At 35.2% G+C, this 21,383-nt stretch overlaps 4 protein-coding genes across 6 annotated transcripts; all 4 read left to right on the forward strand.

Moving 5' to 3' along the window:
- The first annotated feature begins 4,436 nt into the window (after positions 1-4,436).
- Positions 4,437-6,881, forward strand: LOC104243580 (uncharacterized). Its single transcript, XM_009798792.2, has 3 exons — positions 4,437-4,701; positions 5,081-5,371; positions 6,123-6,881. The coding sequence occupies exons 1-3, from the start codon at positions 4,594-4,596 to the stop codon at positions 6,708-6,710; spliced, it is 987 nt and encodes a 328-aa protein (XP_009797094.1). The 5' UTR covers positions 4,437-4,593; the 3' UTR covers positions 6,711-6,881.
- Positions 6,882-8,329: 1,448 nt separating this feature from the next.
- LOC104243579 (pentatricopeptide repeat-containing protein At2g44880) lies at positions 8,330-10,343 on the forward strand. The gene has a single exon (XM_009798791.2). It carries the CDS (start codon positions 8,435-8,437, stop codon positions 10,244-10,246), a length of 1,812 nt encoding a protein of 603 aa, XP_009797093.2. The 5' UTR covers positions 8,330-8,434; the 3' UTR covers positions 10,247-10,343.
- Positions 10,344-10,742: 399 nt separating this feature from the next.
- LOC104243578 (uncharacterized) lies at positions 10,743-12,187 on the forward strand. The gene is made up of 4 exons (XM_009798790.2): positions 10,743-11,051; positions 11,231-11,342; positions 11,561-11,621; positions 11,710-12,187. Exons 1-4 carry the CDS (start codon positions 11,021-11,023, stop codon positions 12,037-12,039), a joined length of 534 nt encoding a protein of 177 aa, XP_009797092.1. The 5' UTR covers positions 10,743-11,020; the 3' UTR covers positions 12,040-12,187.
- Positions 12,188-14,422: 2,235 nt separating this feature from the next.
- On the forward strand, positions 14,423-20,119 carry LOC104243577 (uncharacterized). 3 transcript variants are annotated; one of them, XM_009798786.2, is made up of 12 exons: positions 14,423-14,677; positions 15,352-15,436; positions 15,571-15,622; positions 15,726-15,746; positions 15,828-15,881; positions 16,669-16,719; positions 18,251-18,313; positions 18,414-18,482; positions 18,602-18,640; positions 18,740-18,856; positions 19,000-19,092; positions 19,573-20,119. In XM_009798786.2, exons 1-12 carry the CDS (start codon positions 14,596-14,598, stop codon positions 19,867-19,869), a joined length of 1,023 nt encoding a protein of 340 aa, XP_009797088.1. In that variant the 5' UTR covers positions 14,423-14,595; the 3' UTR covers positions 19,870-20,119. The 3 variants fall into 3 exon arrangements, with proteins under 3 accessions (XP_009797088.1, XP_009797089.1, XP_009797091.1); XM_009798787.2 differs by having other exon boundaries at positions 14,541-14,677; positions 18,417-18,482; XM_009798789.2 differs by lacking the exon at positions 14,423-14,677 and adding an exon at positions 14,730-14,942.
- Positions 20,120-21,383: the final 1,264 nt, after the last annotated feature.

The following is a 21,383-nucleotide window of genomic DNA, read 5'->3' on the forward strand; positions in this document are numbered from 1 at the left end:
AATCCATAGTTTGTCTTCTTTATGAGCTAAATTCCAGCATACTTTAGCAATTGTAGCCTTGTTCCAGAGCATCAGATTAATATATTCTTACCTCTAGTCGATTTTGGAGTACACATTTTGTCCCATGCCACATAGCTCTTTCTGGTAATAGTATTACTACCTGATCATATGTAGCTTCTACACGTAACATCTATCATCTTTAACACTTTAGTGGGTAGAATAAACAGTCGAGCCCAATATGCTTGGATACCAAAAATGACAGACTTGACTAACTGTATTCGACCAGCATAAGAGAGCTTTTTTTCAGTCCAAGATGAAATCTTTCCTGTGATTCTATCAATTAAGGGTTGTCATTGGATCAATGCAATTTTCTTGGAAGACACAGGGATGCCTAAGTATTTAAAAGGTAACTCCCCTTGTACAAATCCAAGATAGTTTAAAATTTGCTGCTTAACATCCTGATTCACTCCCCCAAAATACACTGAGCTTTTAACCATATTAGCTTGTAATCCAGATGCCTTTGAGAACTGAGAAAAGTATTGGTGTAGGGCGGATATAGAAGTAAGATCATCTCTGGAAAAAAGAAGAAGATCATCAGCAAAACTCAAGTGAGCTATGCCCAATTTTTTGCGTCTAGGATGATATTGAAACAGCTTGTCCTTCCCCATTTCAATGAATGATCTGCTCAAGTACTCCATAACAATAGCAAATAAGAAAGGTGAGATAGGGTCTCCTTGTCTAAGACCCTTAGCAGCTTCAAAAGGTTTAGTAGTTTCTCCATTAATAAGTACAGTATAGCTAACTGATTTGATACATTCCATGATCCACTTTATAAATTTGTCAGGAAAACCAATCTTCTCCATCACCTGTTGTAAAAATATTCATTCAACTGAATCATAAGCCTTTTGGAGGTCAATTTTAATCATGCACCTGGGAGATATTTGGGCTCTAGTATAAGACTTTACTAACTCATGGGCCAATATCACAATTTGCAATTTTCCTACCAGGAACAAAACCAGCTTGAGATTCAGAGATTATATATGTCATGATCTTTTGAAGTCTAGCCGCTAGAACTTTTGAGATCACTTTATATAACATTGTACTACATGCAATTGGCCAATATTCTTTGATTGTAGCCGGTTTAGCAACTTTAGGTACTAAAGTGATGGTGGAGCAGTTGATTGGCTTATATATCTTAGAAGTTATAAGAAAATTAAGCACTTATAAACTTTATATATTATGAAAATCTTACGATTACAGCTCTTATGACTCATAAATTAAAACATGAAAGTTATGAAGTATATCCATAACTAAGTATATTAAAACATACTTATTACAAGAAAAATTAAATTATAAATAAAAGCCTTTTATGTATTTATTTCATGAAATTTGAAAAGAAAATAAATATTTTTGTTGAAAACTTGTATTCACCCAATTGACTAAGGAATATAATAACTATATTTTGAAACATATATCATTCAAGACTCATAATACGAATATCTCATTTTTGTTTTAGTTTGTGTTATTTATTCATCTGCTTCAAAGTTATTTTAAATTTACTTAGTTGGATGAAATTTCACTTGTGCAATATTTTTATTACATAAGAGGTTTAAATATTTCTAGAAAAATAGGAGTAACATCATTACAGGTAAAAGCTTCGACAGATAAAGCTATTATGCAAAATACACAAAATTCTAGTCTTATAAATAAATAACTTGTTTTAATTTTTTATTTAAGAGTTTCAAGAGATACATATTTTAAAAAATATTTATTAATTTCTAATCAATGACGTGAATAAAGATTTTCAACAAAAATATTTCTTCTCTTCTCAAAATATCATAAAAATAAGTACATAAAAAATATTTACAATTGTAATTTGTCTTTAACATTATATTTTAAGAAATTAATTACAGATATACATCATAGAGGGTGTAAGTGTAGAATTCAATAATATATAGGATATAACTTTAAATTTAAAATACAACGGTTGTATCTGAAACTGATTAATACTATAGGAGTAATTTGTGTAATAACCGCAAAAATTAATATGAATAATAGTGTTTTCAGCGGAAATTTCTATTTCTAATTTTTTTGCTATTAGTTAGCATAAAAATCAACGATAAATTTTGTTTTTCATTGCAAAATCGTTGCTATTTTACTATACTTTTTTTCCATTATAGTTTTATACTGTTTAGTTTCAATTTTTTAAGACAGAAGATTATTTTTCATCCATTTTAATCTTTGTTAATTTCAATTTTAAGATTGAAGATATTTTTTGCATTTTAATTTTTGGTATTTGTAATTTAATTAATTTCTTAAAATTTTTACATATATATTATCTTATTTGTCTATGAAATTAATTTTTCATAACCGAATATTTCTAGACCAAGTCTTGTCATGAATTTCATACTCGAAGCAAAAGTATTCATTTTTAAAAACATTTGACCTTATAGTGGTGACCTCAAATGTGTAACAACAACAACAACGACCCAGTATAATCCCACAAGTGGGGTCTGGGGAGGGTAATATGTACGCAAACCTTACCCCTACCCCGAAGGGTAGGGAGACTGTTTCCAGGAGACCCTCGGCTCAAAAAAAGCAATAGGAGATGACCTCAAATGTGCGATATATAATTATAGTCAACTATAAAAGTTTATTGATATTTTGAATCAATCATTATTCATTTTTTTCTTGATAAAAAATTGTAACTATTAAGCCAACTATTTGGAATTTCTTTCTAACTTGAAGGAAAATTATCCATTAACTACAGGATTGTGTTTCAACTAATTTAATAGTCGTAAAATATTATTATTGCAACAATAGGTTTCAATTCTTGGTAAAACTTATAAATAGCTATGAATTTTTGTCATAGTGATAAATCTGTGGTTTATCTCATTCATGACAAATAATTGTTAAGCCAAATATAGCAACAGTTTATTTAGAACTTAAAGCTAAATTATTTATTCAGATACAATATTTTATTTTGAAATAATTTATTGTGACTAAAAATTAATTTTGCTACAGTAAGTTTTAGCATGTAGCAAAAACTAATGATTAGCTACGAAATTTTATCATATTAAAAGATCTGTGGCTATATCATGTCTTCATGTCAAATAATCGTAGCTTTTAAATCAACTATTGCCACGATATTTTATAACTAGAAGCAAAAATATTTATTTTAGCTACAATAGTTTGTTTCAAAAAATTATTATAGCTAAAAGATTATTATTGCTACAATAACTTTTAATGCGTGGCAAAAACTTATGATTAACTACGAAATTATACCGTAGCAATAAATTTATAGCTAATTGTTGCCATAATAATTAGCAATCATAGCAAAAAGGAGGAATTAGCTTTGTCAATTTAATTTTTGTGGCTAAGAAATTTTACGAATTTGTAAAAAGTCACGCAACTCTAATTTTTGTGGCTATTGTTAGGTACTAGCCACGGAATTTAGAGTTGTAGCTGAGATTTCGTAGCTATAAATACATTATATTGTACCCAAAGTCCGATTTGCTCCTTTTTGTTGAATTACCCATTTTCTGTTCATTCACTTAGTATAAGAAAATTCAAGGGAGTTTTCAGAGAAAACCCACCTTATTTATACATTGAGCGAATTTTCATAAACTTAAGATTTACAATTTAATTTGGGTTTGAAAAATAATATGCTTGGTTATGATGCGGCAGCAACAAATACAATATGCTAAAAATGTAAAGACAAAGGTGGACGAAGGAGAAAAAGAAGGTAACATGGTTCTAGGGGTGGGGTGGACTTGGACCGAAGTGAAAAGAGGGGCTAAATGTCCTGCCATTTTTATTTAAGAAATAAAGAAAGTAAAAACGTATCTAATTAATAAAGCAAATAGAAAAATACTAAAACACTGAAAGTAAATTCAAGTCTTTGAAATTTAACTGCACACATGGCCTACATCATCTAAGTGACAATTGAGAATTATTGGACATTAAAATAGTGGAGAAATCCCATCCCCGATTAAGGGTGAGAAAAAAAATAATTTAAAGAAAAACTCTAATAATTAAAGTTATGAAATAGTTTATTTTAAGAGGTATGCAAAAATCTTAAAGGACAAGTAATATTAATCTAATGTAGTATAGTACTCTTTGTTCCTTCGAATTTCGCTTATTGATTTTGAACGTGAATTCGGATGTTGAATCTTAAGTTTTTTAAATAAAATTTACATATTTAAAAATTATGTGAAAAGTACTATAAGTCACAATAGTTAATAATTTAAAATATATAATAAAAAAAAAACAGTTAAAGAAAAACTTGTTTGGCTCTTCAACTTCAAATTTAGCCACGGAGGGAGTAGTAATTAAGAAAAACAATTGGAATGCAAATTAATGTAGTAAATTGTTCAAAGACAACCTGTAAGTTTTATTTCGTCACATTTAGTCCCACCCCGTTCCTAGATTTTACTGCCATTAGTCGAATCTTCCTCGAACCAAACTCGAGGGTTCTCGACCAGACCAACGCTGAAAGCTGCAGATTCAGATTCCTTTGCCAATATTAACGAATTCCCCGTTAGCAATTCAATCGATTAGCATGAGCTAAAAGTTTTAGCTCGGGTTTTTCCCATGGATCGTTGGACAGGAATCTTGAAGGTGCCCTTGTACGCTGATAGCAGCACATATTATCGAGTTGCAGCTTCTCTTTGCCTTTCCGCTTCTACTAAATCACTCTCTGTAAGTTCTTACAAACCCTAGACCCTGCAGAAAGTTTAATAAATCAAACACCCCACCTCCCAATCAAATACTCTTCTGTTCTTTTTTATTTAAAGAAATGACATTTTAACAATGTAGCTATTTGGATGAATTCATAATCAATTGCGCCTCAATTCCAAATAAGTTGGGGTCGTTTATATGTATCCATTCAGTTACGTTTCAATTCCAAATTAGTTGGGGTCGTTTATAGGTGGAGTTACGTAGACACTGAAAAAGGAAATTTTGATATACTGTATTGAAGGGATGGACATTTTAATTTGTGTAGCAGTAAAGTTGCTTGCTTTATTGGTTTTAATGGAATCATCAGCTCTTATTGCCTTGTATTTTGTATGAGAGATAGGTACCTGTTGCAAATGCCATTTTTTTCAACGGAGATAAGGTTGAAGGGACAGGAAATCAAGTGATTGAGAGGCTATCAGACCTGCAAAAAATAGCTGAAATCTTGGTTTCAAAATTTGGGAATTCTATCAATGCTTGGGTTGTTGAGTCACCAGTTTTTAATGGGCCTTTTGCAGTTTATAAGGACTTTATCCCTTCTGTCAATGAATATGGAGAGCCCAAATCTTATGATGCAGAGCGGTTCCCTGCTTCTTCCACCACTGTCTTGCTTTTGTGGAATTGCCTGAAAGAGGTAATTATCTATTGCTCCAAGTACTTGACTTGCTTTCAGTAATCACAATGTACCACTTTTTTTGTTAAGTCAGTATTGAAAGAGAAAACTTAAGGTGATGATCCTCGTTGGAGTTTTGGAATGTGATTTTAAGTCTTTTTGGCCTGAGATGCCCTCCTCTTGCAGTTTCTTGTAGTGACATGTATGTCCATCTTGGCTCTGTATTTTAGGTAAATATTACTCTAATTTTCAATCGAAAACCTAAATAAACCCCGGACCAAAGTGAAGGTTTTGACCATTTAGTGCAACCATCTAGTGTAAGAATAAGTCTTTTGAGCTCTTTAGGCTGGAACTCGCACTAAACATGTTCGTGGGAAGACAGAGATGGTTGTGGAGGTCGTATGGTCCATTGAATCCCTCTTACAGAAACATAGGAGAAAGTACTTTTCCATTTATACAGAGTATATTGATTCTGTTAATTCTCGCAAGAAAAAGTGATGAATCACCAATTGCTTTTTGCTATTCTTTTTATACAGCTTACATTAAGGCTATAACTTGCTTCTCTGGTGGCTTGTGAATATTCTTGTTCCATTTATGCATTTCTTTATTTTGACCTTGTTTGGCTTGTCCATATGCAGAATATTAGGAATGAAAGTGATATATTGCCTCTTTAAAGAGGGCGATTAGTACTTCTTCTTGCACATTTTTACATCACATGCAATGGTTTTGCATATTTCCAGTTGTTAAACAATTTACTCTACTGCCTTGGCAGGCAAAAAATGTCATTTTAGGGAAGCAAAAAGAGCCCTATCAAGCTGAAGTTTCTACATCAACTTCAAGTACACCAAGAACAATACTACTTGGATTTAGTAAGGGTGGTACTGTACTCAACCAGCTGGTTACTGAGCTTGGTTTTGCACCAGTCCAGTTCACTGAAGATGTATCGTTAGCAAATAAGAATGTGACAAATGGAGGATTTGCCTCCCTGCAACAAGATCAGATCATTCCAAATTCTAAGGATAGCTTCTTAAATAGCATAGCTGAATTCCATTACGTAGATGTTGGTCTAAACACACAGGGAGCATATGTAACCAACCAAGATGTCATTGATAAAATTTCTGAGCGCCTCGTGCAAGGAGCCCCTGGAATTCGGTTTTTCCTTCATGGAACTCCTAGACAGTGGTGTGATGGCCGCAGGATTTGGATCCGGAAGGAGAAGGATGAGTTTTTTCGGCTGCTCAGAGGAGCAACTCAGAAGAATATGGGGAAATTGTATATACGTGAAAGATTATATTTTGGTAATAGGCTCCCTGAACTCCAGATACACTTTGAAATCATGGAGCATTTGGATGTGAGTTGAGTGTTTGTTCCTGATGAAATGCATTTACTAAAATATTGTCAACCTCCCGGAACTAGTCCAAGGCATCGATATGATTATGGGCCTTTTGCTGTCATTGTTATTTCGTATATGATGCTGCTGTTCCTGAATTTTATCATGTCGCTTTGTATACATTTCATACTTTTTCGCTTCCTTTTTTTTTTTTAACCAAAAAAAAAAAAAAAAACTACCTTTTGTGGTGGTGGCTTCTTTTTTTTTTTCCCCTTTTCGGGGGTGGGGTGGGGGGTGAGTATTGGAAAAATTGATTTTAACCAATTTTACTGGTAAAATTGAATCTATCACTGGTACTGAAAGGTGTGATCTCGGGATTAATGAGTTGGTATTGAAGAGTGTGATCTAGTGGTCAATGAGTTGGTATGGATTATGTGAGACAGTATTTTTAAATGTTCTTTTTTTTGGCGAAATGGCTTCTTGGCCACCTAAACTTGCACCCGATTTGAAAGCCGATATATGAACTTTCGGTTTTTCCATTTTAGCACCCCAACTCGATAAAAATAGTTATAATAAACCCCTCCCTCAGAGCGTGTATCTCAATTGCCTGAAGTGAATACCACGTCAGATACTAAGACCATTTATTGTTTGACATTTGTAAAATCTGGGTCCCATCCCTTTTAAAATTAATTTATCAATTTTTTTAATTTTTGTTCTCTTTTCTTTCTTCTTCACCATAGCTCCTGCAAAACGTTCCCTTCCCCAACCACTATTTTCACTGGTAAATATTCAAATATGAACAATTCATATCCTAGTATATATCTTAACCAAAACTCAATCTAGAAATTAGTCCAAATAAGCCATTAGATCTTCTAAAAAAATATCAAAACCATTCCGACAAGGTTTTTATCGAAAAAAATGGCATCTTGGTGGCACTCGTCAAAATAAAAATTAACAGACCTCCTTGAGCACCTATTACTTCCTACCCCTGAAAATTTCCAGTAATATTGTAGTCACAACCGGCCAAAGAAGATCGCCGGAAACGCTGTCACCACCATACCTGTCGTCAAACTAAGAAAATGAGATAGACTAACCAACGCTACCAACGCTAAAATAATTAGCTTGTGGAGAAATGAAGCCTGGCCAAGGGATTGTTCAAAGTCGCAACGAAGAGAAAGGAGGTGGGGGTGGGGGACCGGGAAGAAACTATGGCGAGAAAGAAATTGAGGGGGGGGGTAAGGAAGAAGATAAGAAAGGGATTACGGGGAGGGATTTAGGTTTCAGGACTTATTATTTTTTTTTATTTGTCTTTCATTTACTTTTCCTTTTTCTTATTCAGCTTTAATACTTTTCAGTTTAGTAATTCGAGTGACGCTCTTTTTCTGCGTGATTAACACGCACTTTGACCACGTCAGTTGTGTTGCTGCCACATAAGCATAGTCAAAGGTCAAAAGTGTTCACTTATAAGTAATCGGTTGAGTTGAAGTGTTAAAATGGAAAAATCGAAAGTTCATATATCGGCTTTCAAATCCGGTGCAAGTTTAGATGGTCAAGAAGCCATTTCGCCTTTTTTTTTTTTATATATGTTTAAGCTTTGCTAAGCAAAGTTATAAATTAAAAATCACATACTATCTAGGACCTTATAGATGGATGCCATAAAGCATAATTGCCGTTATAAAATAGCGCGAAATTACATCCAAAGTCCTACACAATTGACTATCCAGGACTACAATGTAACTCCCAGAACCCAATCAATGAATAACAGAAACACCCAGTGGCTATGGAGCACAATAGAGAGAAAATGCCATGCTTTGCTCCAACAAAGGAACTCCAAAGCCACCCTTCTCCGTATTCACGCGGTAATGCTTCGAAACGCCGTTGATAGTAACGTCAATCTCCTCACCAAGCTCATTTCCAGCTTCTCCGTCAGCGACCCAGTAGCTGGAATCAGCCATGGACGCCGCGTGTTCGACACAAGTCCCCAAAAGGACGACACTTTTCTCAGTAACACCATGATAAAGTCCCACATGGGAGTTGGCCAATTCGCCGAATCAACACTTCTGTATAGAGATTTACTAAGACATACTAGTTTTGAACCGGACAACTACACGTTTTCTAGCCTTTCCAAGTGTTGTGGTGCAAGATTAGTGTTGTGGGAAGGCTTGGAAGTTCATAATCATGTGTTGAAATGTGGGTTTGTGTTGAATTTGTTTGTAGCGACCTCCTTGGTTGATATGTATGCGAAGCTTGGTGAAATGGGTTTTGCTAGGAAGTTATTCGATGAAATGCTTGAGAGAAGTTCAGTCTCGTGGACAGCTTTAATTGGCGGTTATTTGAAGTGTGGTTGTATTGGTATTGCTGAAGGACTTTTTGATGCAATACCTGAGAAAGATGTAGCTGCATTCAATGTGATGATTGATGCTTACGTGAAGAAAGCAGATATGGTGTCAGCAAATACATTGTTTGAGGCAATGCCAGAGAGAAATGTGATTTCTTGGACTAGTATGATCGACGGGTACTGCAGTAATGGTAACGTAAATGAAGCCAGGGTGTTATTTGATGCAATGCCGGTGAGGAATTTGTTCTCTTGGAATGCAATGATTGGTGGATACTGTCAAAACAAACAGCCGCAAGAGGCTTTGAAATTGTTTCACGATTTGCAGATGAGGACGACATTGGAGCCGGATGATGTTACTGTTGTTAGTGTGCTACCAGCTATTGCTGATTTGGGTGCCTTAGATCTGGGTAACTGGGTTCACCAGTATGTGAAGAGGAAGAAATTGGATAGATCTTCAAATGTTTGCACTGCCTTAGTTGATATGTATAGCAAGTGTGGGGAAATTGCAAAAGCCAGGGAATTTTTTGATGAGGTAAAAGTAAAAGAGACATCAAGTTGGAATGCTTTAATTAATGGATTGGCGGTCAATGGATCTGCTAAAGAAGCTTTGGGGGTGTTTGAGGAGATGAAGAGTAAAGGATACAAGCCAAATGAGATTACTATGCTTGGTGTTTTGTCAGCTTGTAACCATGGTGGATTGGTGGAGGAAGGCAAGAAATGGTTTATGGCAATGGAGAATTATGGGCTTACTCCGCAAATTGAGCACTATGGTTGTCTGGTTGATCTCTTGGGGAGGTCAGGGTGTTTGGAGGAAGCCGAAAACTTGATCGAAACCATGCCTTATGAGGTAAATGGAATAATATTGAGTTCCTTTCTATTTGCGTGTGGTTATGCCAAAGATGTTACAAGGGCTGAGAAGGTCAAGAAAAAGGCAATTGAGATGGAACCGTGGAATGATGGAATCTACATTATGTTGAGGAACTTGTATGCCACCGACAAAAGGTGGAGTGATGTTGAAGACATTAAGGGGTGGATGAGGAGAGAAGGGGCAAAAAAAGAGGCAGGTTGCAGTACAATTGAAGTTAATGGTATGGTTTGGGAATTTTTAGCTGGAGATAAGATACATCCACAATGTGAGGAAATACGTCTTCTATTGGAGCATTTGCGGCTGTACATGAGAGGTCAGGATACACCTTATAGTAATGATATTGGATTGGCTGAATTTTGAATGACGACTATCTTGCCAATACTACATGTGTTTCACAGCTTGTATATACTGGTGTTTCCCCTCATATCTCAGATGTCAGCCTTGAGGTTAACGAATAACATGGACGACAATGTCAATCAAGATGGGCACAAAGACCACAACCTATAAGGAGACATGATAAACACCCTTGCCTTCCCGAAAACGGTGCGGTACTAATGTATTGAATTGATTCTTTGTTAAGAGTGTAATTTATAAACTAAAGTTGTGAACCATAAGAAGAGCCTCAGACTGAAGATCAAGAGAAAACAGGTACTTGAATGTCAGTGTTGGTTTGGAATCAGAAATGTCCGCTGCACAAGTATGGTTCTTTTGGAATTACTGTTGCATGATAAAGGCAGAGCGTCATGCGGGAGTCTGTTGTGTAGATTCCTGTTTAAGCTAAAGCTTGATTGAAGTCAAGAATCTACGCCATGATCTCCCACATGATGAAAGTTTGAAATTTTAATGTTGTTGGTTAGGAATCAGAATTGTCCCTGGCACAAGATATGGTTCTTTTGGGATTACTGTTGTATGGCAAAATTTAGAGCATCATGTGAGAGCCCATCGTATAGATTCCTGCTTAACTCCAAGCTAAATCTTGATGAAAGTCAGGAATCAGATATAGCAAACCAATGGAAAGTAGTTACTGGATTCTTTGCTTGTACACATCACCTAGACAGACAACAAGCCATTCCTAGTCTTTCTTTCTCTTTCTTTATATACTTTCATTGAATCTATTTGTTCATATTGGCAAAGATGGGTCTAATCATGAGCTTCATGGGAAAAGGTCAATCATCTTCACTCTCTTTTAAAACTTAACTTTTGCTAATCATCTTTATTCATCACCTCGTATTTTCTGGGTTTCCCCTCATTAAAAGTTAAGTTTCTTTGAGCATAGCTGTCGTTTGTACATTTTATGTTCAGAAGGCAATGACATTTGTAAACCATAACTATTCAACTCTACAGGATTGCCAACACAGCTTATAAGTAAGGTGACGGGAAAATTTCACGAGTCTTTCGTGGATAAAAATATCACGGATTTTGAAGGGTTCCATCTGGCAATTCTTGACATGTTCGTGTAAGATTCTTTGTCCAAAACTCTGATAAACTTATGTTGATACAACGAGCCTTAACTACCAAAGAAAAATGAAGATGCAATTGGCCTTATTTATAAATATATATCATTTGGGTGTGCGACTAGTTGCCAGCATCTGGTTTGTTCTTAGGATATTCCTAGCTAAATGAAACTATAGAACCATTATCCTTAGGTAACGCTGAAATTTCTTTTTTCCACAGCACTGTGAATGGTGCATTGCCTGGTAAGCACTGGATTGTGCCTTCGCGTGACAAAATCGAGGTCATTGTCTCTCTCTCTTTCTCTCTTTCTCTCTCTCTCTATCACACACACAAACAACTGGTTCCTAATGCATCTTTAGCAAATATAGGAGTGTTTTAAGGAATGGAAGCAACTCGATGAAGAAGGCAAGAAGAAGAAGGTCCTAGAGTTCATGGAGAAGAACATAAAACTAAACAGGTTAGATCAGACTTCGCTCATCATTGGGCTGGCAACACCACCTGCATCAATGGCAGCCAAGAGAGCCGGTGAAGGTGTGCCTCAGCTCAAATTTATTAAATCCATTCCAGACGTGCTGTTTGTACCTGCTGCTACATTGGTTGCTCTTGCATCAGTTAAACTTTCCAGAAAGATATTCCTCCAACACGCAGCATCTGAAGACCGTCTAATTGAAAACCATCCTGGAACATCGAATTCTTAAGCTTCGAGATGAAAATTTTCAATTGGTATACAAGTTTGTTTAACTGTTATTTCAACCATTCTTACCAGTCAAATGTAACAAAGAAACATCACATTTGACATGCATATAACAGTTGGAGATAATCAATAAACCATGCACATTTTATGTATACTTAGAATAAGGAATTAATGCATGCTCCTTATTAGATAAACTGGTTTCAAACCATTCCTACCACTACCAGTCAAATATAAGGGAGTGTCTCATTATCCAAAAAAGTTCACAAATTTACGAGGGAAAGAGAATTTCCTCACTCCCAGATAGAAGGTGCGAGCGGTTAGCCTCGGAGGGTAGCATGAGGGGTAGAGGTAGGCCTAAGAAGTCTTGGAGAGAGGTTATTAGGCGGGACATGGCGCGTTGGAGCTGACTGAGGACATGGCCCAAGACAGAAGGGTGTGGAGGTCAAAGATTAGGCTAGAAGGTTCGTAGATAGTCCAGCGTTTCTCTTTGTCTTACTCAGTTCGCTAGCATTAGTGTTTGTATGATATTTTTTATTCATAGATGGCTATTACTACCTAGAGTTTGACTGCATTCTTGGATTCGATCTTATTTCATCTTGATGTCATTCCTACTTGTTGCAATTACCTTTTCTTTTTCCGTTATTTTCAAGCCGAGGGTCTATCGGAAACATTTCTGCGCTTCCAAAGGTAGGGGTAAGGTTACGTACATCTTACCCTCCCCAAACCCAACTGATGGGAACTATTGAGTTTGTTGTTGTTAGGTTTGTGACACATAGCGCATTAACATACAGTAGTATACCACAAGGTAAATTCAAGAAACTCTTCCAAGTTAAAAAGGACAAGGATAGTGCCCACCCTGACATGTGAACAGACCTCAAAATGAAAAGGGGCCACCTTTCTTGGCATCTATTATGCAATAGCTCAAATGATGGGTGACAACTCAATGCTATGCCTACAAGAATATGACCACTAACATGTTTTCCCGGGAAACACATTTGCTAACCAAGGAGAATATACTCCCATATGCCCATATGAAACACGTTCATACATCCAATATAACACGTTGAAAGATAAACAATTAATAGAATACAGAACAGCTGAAGTATTACTCTTGATTTAAAAGGATCAAACTGAAGTTCAGAGTTTAATCAAAAACAAAAACAAAAAAACTCAAGTATACTTAAGAGGGTTTGAATTCGTTTTGTTGATGGTGAGGTAGAGTTCACCTCTTTTATTTTGCAAAATTTGATTTCTTAAACACATCGTAGCTTTTAGAATGTACTCATGACTCCCTTCAACTTGTTTAACTTTCAGATTTGATTCGTATGTTATTTGAATAAGAAAAGGTTTAACTTTTTATTTTGAATCATGATGGTTATCCTAATATATTTCTTGTGTTATTAGTAAGAATCTCACCACGGATTGAACTTATTTGTAATTTAAATCTAATAGCTAGTGGTGGCAAACGAGCGGCTCGGCTCGGATATGGGTCGGATCGAAACGAGTAATGCAAAAATGGATAAATTATCCGATCCAACCCATATTTAAAACAGATAAAAAACGGATTAACCGGCGAATAACTCATATTATCCATGACTTCTTGAATATGATCACTTTGGGAGAATTCATAGTCTCCCAAACTTGAGGAACCCCCAATTTGAATCTTTATAAATATAAAAGTTAAACCCATTGATTATCCATTTTCTAAAAGAATAATATGGTTCTTATCCATATTTGACTCGTTTATAAAAAGTTTATTATACAACTCATTTTTTAATGGATAATATGGGTGGATAACTGTTTTCTTTTAATACATTTTGCCACCACTACTAAGAGGCAATAGCTAACGATTATTAAGGAGGACTCTCATGGAGCAATCACCACTACAAATTTCTTGTTCGTTTGATCTTTTACAAAAATATAGAGAGTGTTTTTTTCCTTCAATCTCTTTTTCCTTTTAGAGTCTTTAATTTCATAAGAGCAAAAATTATAGAATCTCTACAAGAAACGGAAACAAACATGATAAAAGAGGTGACAACTACAAGTGTGAGGATATAATCCACAATGGACTCATGATGTTCTTTTCTTAAAATGAAGTGCTTGAAATACCATTTTCAATCGGTTAATAAGTTGTATCAATGGAGATTAAGATTATATTTTAATGAGGCTTAAGTGTTCCAACTTCATACCCAAGGGGGCAAAGTAGAAATAGTTCAAAGTTGAAGCCACACCCGTCCAAAACTTGGAATTAATACGTTCCTATAACCTTTTGCCACGTGTCTTTCATTTAGTTATTGTCAACTACCATGACTCTATCCTATTTCTCCTACTAGTTCGCACTTTTGATCTACCAAACTCTTTTCTTTTTCTTTTTCGTTTTCTTACTTCATCTAACCTTCTCTTCCCACGTTTTTTCTTGACACTATTTTCAGTTTTGTGTCAGTTCTTGGAACAATTAGTAAGCTAGTGAATCCAAGATTTATATATATATATATATATATATATATATATATATATATTCCCCTTTTAAAACAAGATTAAAGTTGTTGGGTCTTTTCCAATGAACTTCATGTTGATATTTACTCTCATATTGACCCTTCAGTCAATCAATACTTATTCTCTTCCTTTTGTTGTCTTTCATGGTAAAGCAAAGTTCTCTTCTTTTATATTGCCCTATGCGTAATGTTGTTTTGTGGGACTGCTCATTTTGTTGAATAATCTTGAAAATAAGGTGTTGGAGAATATTTATAGTACTATATAGCTTGAGTATTGTACTCATTTGTAGCGATTAGTTGCCTCTCAGCTTCTCTTGGAAGGGGAAATTTTTCTGTTCTATACATAAAAGAGCAGGTCGGTGCACTAAGCTCCCGCTATGCGAGGGGTCCGGGAAAGGTCCGGACCACAAGGGTTAGTACGCAATCTTACCCTGCATTTATGCGAGAGGTGTCGAACCCTGGCAGCAACTTTACCAGTTACGCCAAGGCTACGTTTCATTTTGTTCTATCCATAGTTTGAGAAAATGTTGTTTCCCTTTTTATATAAAAGCCTGAATGAACCATCCAAACTTTTGTATAATTGAACTTAAGAAGAGCATATAAACGTGGAAGAGTCAACAAGAGTAGAAAAGGTTTATTGGTGTTGTGTTGATATGGATTACAAATTACTTCACTGTGCCTCGGTTTCCATAGGAACATCTAGCAGTCACCTCACTTTCTTCTTAAAGCATATATAATAGGAACAACAATTATTTATTGGCCAAAATTATGGGATTCTACATTGTGTAAATATCTTGAGATAAGCAATGTTTATATATCAGGAATATCAGATAAATGCAGCAATGAAGGAGTCAGCTATTTCACTGAGCTTCTAAGCAACTGGTCTGGCTCTCCAGGATATTGCATGTAAGCATTAACATTATCACTAAGTCAACATACTCTACGATCAACTTGTTATAAATGATGATTTCCCCTTTAATTTTTAACTTAACTCTAAATAAACTCCAAGGGTAATATCTGGATTTTTTCTGTTTGCACAGAGAAATAGGTAACGGAGAATGGGACTCCTGGTTTATGCCTTTTACCAAGCAGGTGACTTCTGTTCATCAGCCTGACTCTGCTCTCCTCTGATTCATCATCTTAGATAATTAAAGAAATAATGATGATTAATATGCTTCTTATTTTTCCTTTGTAGGTAGACATTGCCTGTGATAAGGTAGACAAGTAGTTTATACTGTTTTTTTACCTGATCTAACTTCAATTGTTTCAGTCTGATTATTCCTTTTTCAAGTTATAGGTGAAGGAAATAGATGAGCTTAGTGAGGGTTACCACATAATCGGTCTCTCCCAGGTAGAGAACTTCTGCACCCTGAAATATTCATTTCCAATCCTCAAGGAACCTGTCCTGAATCAACAATATATAAGAGTCAACTGTAATGCTCACCTTTTATTTCATTTTTAGTTCTTACAATTTTTGTTGCAATTAAAACCAGTTTCCATTAACTCGGGATAAGATTGTTGTTTCCACAATCATCAACATGATATTTCATTTAGACATGGTCAGTGGACCACTGTTATTGTAACTAAATGTATAAAAAGTTCTGTTAGGTTCTTAGTAGCACTTGTCGACCTTTCCTCTTTTACTTCCCATAGATTTTCACTTCTTTTCCTCTTAGCAGACCAAGTCAGTCTTCAGCATTGAGAACTTAATTCTTAAATATGTAAACTTTTATGCTGTCTATTTTCAAAATCTTGTTGCAAAGCCTCGAGGCAACTGCTTTTTAGCTTGAACTTTGATACTAAATATTGTAGAAGGAACTAAGCTGTTGGAGTTTGATAAGAGTCTAGCTATCTCAGGTTTATATGATATAAAAAAATATTCTTTCTGTTTCTACATAAACTATCAATTTCACATTGAGAAACTCAGATGCTCAGACTCACCAAAAACTGCAGCACATTTGTCTCAATTAATAAGATTGCTGGAAATGACAGCATTATATGTATTTCAATGAAGAGTGCTTAGAATTTCCATGCATAATTTGATCTCCTTTTTTGATAATCCTATAGAACCCTTTTCATGGTAGCGTTGTTTGTGTCCATTTCTTTTGGTTTTGTGACTCCTCTCTTCATTTTATTAGGGAAACATGGTTGGCAGAGGGCTTGTTGAGCTCTGTAGTGATGGACCTCCTGTAAGTTAAAATCTTTGATCTAGCATTTCATGTATTATATCAACTAAAATGGAAGTTTCTTTATACAGCTTCCCACAGAATCCCCCCCCTCCCCCTCGAGGCGGACTTATATGTTATAGCGAGGGGCCACCGGACCCCGTAAACTTCGGCAAACATCTGGTATATGTACATAGATATACCTTGAAATAGTTAATTTAAAGCACTTGGCACCTTTATCACTAAAAGCCTTTAGGGGTCACTGGTTGAGTAGAATATTGTGCTCCCGTCGTGTAAAAATCCTGAGTCCCCCCCCCCCCACCTTTTTAAAATAAAAGAAGAGGAAAGCGCACACACCACAGGAAACCAATGAAAAGATGGAAACTACAACTCGTATATTCAAGACACACACACACACACACACATATATATATATATACAGTGGCGGATCCAGGATCTTGTAGTCGTGGGTGCTCCGCCTCTTTATCTACAGTTGTTACGGTCAGAGGCGGATGTAGTGTTCTACCGACAGGTTCAATTGAACCCATAACTTTTTACGTAGAGTAAAATTTTATATGTAAACATTCAATAAAATTGCAAAAATAGTGGATATGAACCCATAACTTTAAAAATATATATAATGGGTTCAGCGCTTAAAACCTTAACAGTTAAACCCATAGAGTTTAAATCCTGGATCAGCCTCTGGTTACGGTCACAACATATAAGTGCACAACTACGTCTTATCCCACGATGGTAAAAATATTTAACAAATATACTAAAATTAATATTATAGTTAAAAGATTTAATTTATTCACGGTTATCCCTTGCGATTTTCATTTTTTAAATACACAATAAGCAAACAAATATCATTTTTTGGTTATTTTACGTTTATTTTCAGAATTAACCTTCAGTGCAAAACTATTATCTTTAGATTGAACATAAATTGAATATTTTTAATTAATTACAAAAAAATTTAAACCATATTACCAATTTCCTTCTACAATCGCAAAAGATGGAGTTTCGTCAGCTTAGGTTTGATGGGGTTTGGGGGAAAGAAATTAAAAAAAAAAGCAAAGGCACTTAAAAAGAAAAGAAAAACATGAAAAAGACCATTCATTTTTGGAGCCGAATGGGCCACGATATTGGGGAAGAAAACAAAAAGAGAAAGAAGAAAAATTAAAATGAAGCAAATAAAATTAAAAGAGGAATACAAGTACTGAAGGGATTATTAATATCAAAATGGAAAAAATATTTTTAGGGATTCGATTCTGCGACTGTTCCATCTAGAGATCTCTCAAGTGCACTTTCTAACCAAAGCACCCACCTGCTTATTTTGTTCCTGGGTGCTTACTAAAATTATTTGTTAATTTAATACTAATTGTTTACATAAAAGAGTGATTCCGCACCAAAAGCAATGGGTGCTAGAGCACCCATATGGCTCCAATATATATATATATATATATATTTGGTTTATGTTTTGGTATTCCCTTTGCCAATGTATATTTGTATATTTAATATTATTTGAATACTCATAGTCTCCTAATATATGTAACAGGTGAAAAATCTTATATCTTTGGCTGGTCCTCATGCTGGGATAGCTTCTGTTCCTTTCTGTGGTGTATGTGCTCTTTGATCCCATGAACTAACAATATTTAACCGCTTCTTTGGTTATGTTTTGGTGGAAAGATAATACTAGTGTCTATTCTTTCCTCTTTTAGCAGTCAGGTTTATTGTGCATTCTAGCTGACTCTTTGCTCAAGTTAGCAATTTACAGCAATTTTGTACAGGTCTGATTTTTTCTTTGATATACTACTACTATGCAGTCCCTTTATTTTCTCATCTTTTTTGTTCTTTTCTTTTCCCCTTTCCTTTTTTGGAGTTGATTCTCATATCAATGCAATTGCAGGAACATCTTGCTCCTGCAGGTTACATTAAAATCCCAACAGTAAGTTATGTGATCATAAAAAGTTCTTGTTTATTGTCTAAAACACTATTAGCTTATGCTCTCTCAAATATATCATTCTATCCTATTTGATCATTCCAGGACATAGCTGACTACAGAAAAGGATGTAAGTTCTTACCAGTAGTTAATAATGAGATACATGGAAATTCTACTTTCAAGAAACGCTTTGCAAGCTTGGAAAATTTAGTACTTATTATGGTGAGCAGGGAATTCTCTTCTTATCTGCAACACAATGATATCGCCTTTTAACTCTTCATCTAAATTTTGTCCATGCACCAAAAAGTGTTAATCTGGAAGATCAAAGAGGCTCATAATCTTTTACTTCTTTTTATCCTTATCAGTTTGAGAAAGATCAAATTTTGGTACCAAAGCAAACCTCATGGTTTGGGTATTATCCTGATGGTTCCTGGAGCACTGTTTTGCCTGCTAAAGAGGTACTAATATGTGACATTCTACGTGTCAACTTGACTCCCTTTTAGGAATATGAGAGAGATGTTTCACTTTTTTTCCTGATGTAAAATCAATCAAAGTTTCATCTTTTTAGGAGTTTCTTATCTTGATTGTAAAATCAATCAAATTTTCATCTTTTGAAAGGGGGAGCCTTGGCGTAACTGGTAAAGTTGTTGTCATGTGACCAGGAGGTCACTGGTTCAAGCCGTGGAAACAGCCTCTTACAGAAATGCAGGGTAAAGTTGCATATAATAGACCCTTGTGGTCCGGCCCTTCCCCGAGCCCGCGCATAGCGGAAGCTTAGTGCAACGGGCTGCCCTTTCTTTATCTTGAATAAGTTGGAAGTTATCAATTGTATTTTCTTATTCAATTAGTAGTGTTTGTTTAAAAAAGCAGTAGAGCCTTTTATGTCCTTGATTTTCTGCAAGATATTTCCTGATATTATTATATGATTATGTATGTAGACAAAGCTCTATACAGAAGATTGGATTGGTCTGAAAATTTTGGATGAAGCTGGAAAAGTGAAGTTCTTGAATGTATCTGGTAATCATCTTGAAATATCTACTAGTGAAATGAAGAAAAACATACTGCCATATTTGGTGGATAATGCATCCACTACAGTGACTACATCAAGATCATCTGATCTATGGCCTTCGTCTGTCCGGAATTTCAACGATAAATTGAATGGTGTTGGAGAAGAAATTCTCGAGCTGCATACTCATGTTGAATCAGTTAGCTTAAGATCATGGACATTTTGGTAGGGGAAAAGGTAAACAATGAAGAAAAACCAAGATCAGGCTCTTGCCTTCAGCTCATTCCACGACCTGATTTTTTTCCTTGTATATGTCATTTTTATCTCTACTATTCATTGTATAACAACATGAAATGTGTTTGCTAGCTCCAAATTAGATATCACCTCAGTTGTATGAGAAGAGCCAAGGCTAGCTTACTACATATCAGTTTTCTACAAAAATTCTAATCTTAACTGGTGTAACTTTCTTGCTGTTTTAACCTTGCATTTCTCCTCCTCTTTTTAAGAAGTCCTAATGAATGGACGTGGTAGGCGATCAATTAAAATGGTGACACCTTGCAATATGGGCAAATGCAACCATGACAAGCATAACTCTGGGACATGTTTACTTTCTTTTATACTTTTATATTTACGGGTAGAGCTGTCAATATAGGTTTGGCCCGTTGGATCGGTCCAACTCAGCATAGGGTTGGACTAAAAATTTTGGAGCTCATTTAAAGCCCGTGTAAGTTGGTTAGGCTGGGCTGAGCCAGCTCTATTTGGTGGCTATGGTTTTCGTTGCAGTGTTTCTTCCCTTTTTATTTCAAAAAATCAAGGGAGTAGGGGAAGGGAAAAATAAAATTACGTACGGTAAATTATTTAATGTTAGTGAAGTGTGAGACCCCCTACATCTCCAGTATATCCCAGATTTCGAGATTTTACATTGGTCTTATCACTGCTCAGTGGTGGCAAAATAGTTAAAGAAAACAGTTACTCACCTATATTATCCATTAAAAAATAGGTTGGATAATAAACTTTTTAAAAATGGGTCAAATATGAATAAGAACCATATTATCCATTTTCTAAATTGATAACCAATGAGTTTAACTTTTACATTTATAAAGCATCAAATTGAGGGTTCCTCAAGTTTGGGAAACTAGAAATTCTCTCAAAAGTGATCGTATTCAAGAAGTCATGGATAATATGGTCTCATATTATCTGCCGGTTAACCCCCTTTTTATTATCCGTATTAAATATGAGTCGGGTCAGATAATTTGTCCAATTTTTTATTACCCGTTTTCAACCCGAACCATATTCGATCCGACCCCGCCGTTTGCCACCTAGAATTGTCAGGTGCATCGGAATTCAAAAGGTTAGATTTTTTTTTTTGGTTGAGCAAGTAATGGTTTGGATCAACTAGAAATATTAACCAACCTAATGGAAGAAGAATCCTTTTAAATTTTTTTATTTTATGGATGATGCTAAAATACATGAATATAACTCTATTTCACAAAACTAACTGGAATTTTTCTGAAAATGGAAAAGAACAATGAATAGTTCACCTCAATTAAATAAGTAATCAATGGTCATAGGTAGAGTACTTTTTAAGCTTCATTTTCCTTCTTTATTCTCCAGACATTATTACATATTTAAATTTAAAAAGTACCTTTGAAAGTCCTGTTTTGGGTTGAGAAGTGAAGAAAATACTAGGTTTGAGTTGCAATAAGACTTAACCAGCACCAATGAATAATTAATTATGAACTA

This window comes from Nicotiana sylvestris, chromosome 1 (genome assembly GCF_000393655.2).
Source record: "Nicotiana sylvestris chromosome 1, ASM39365v2, whole genome shotgun sequence".
NCBI classification, from domain to species: Eukaryota; Viridiplantae; Streptophyta; class Magnoliopsida; order Solanales; family Solanaceae; genus Nicotiana; species Nicotiana sylvestris.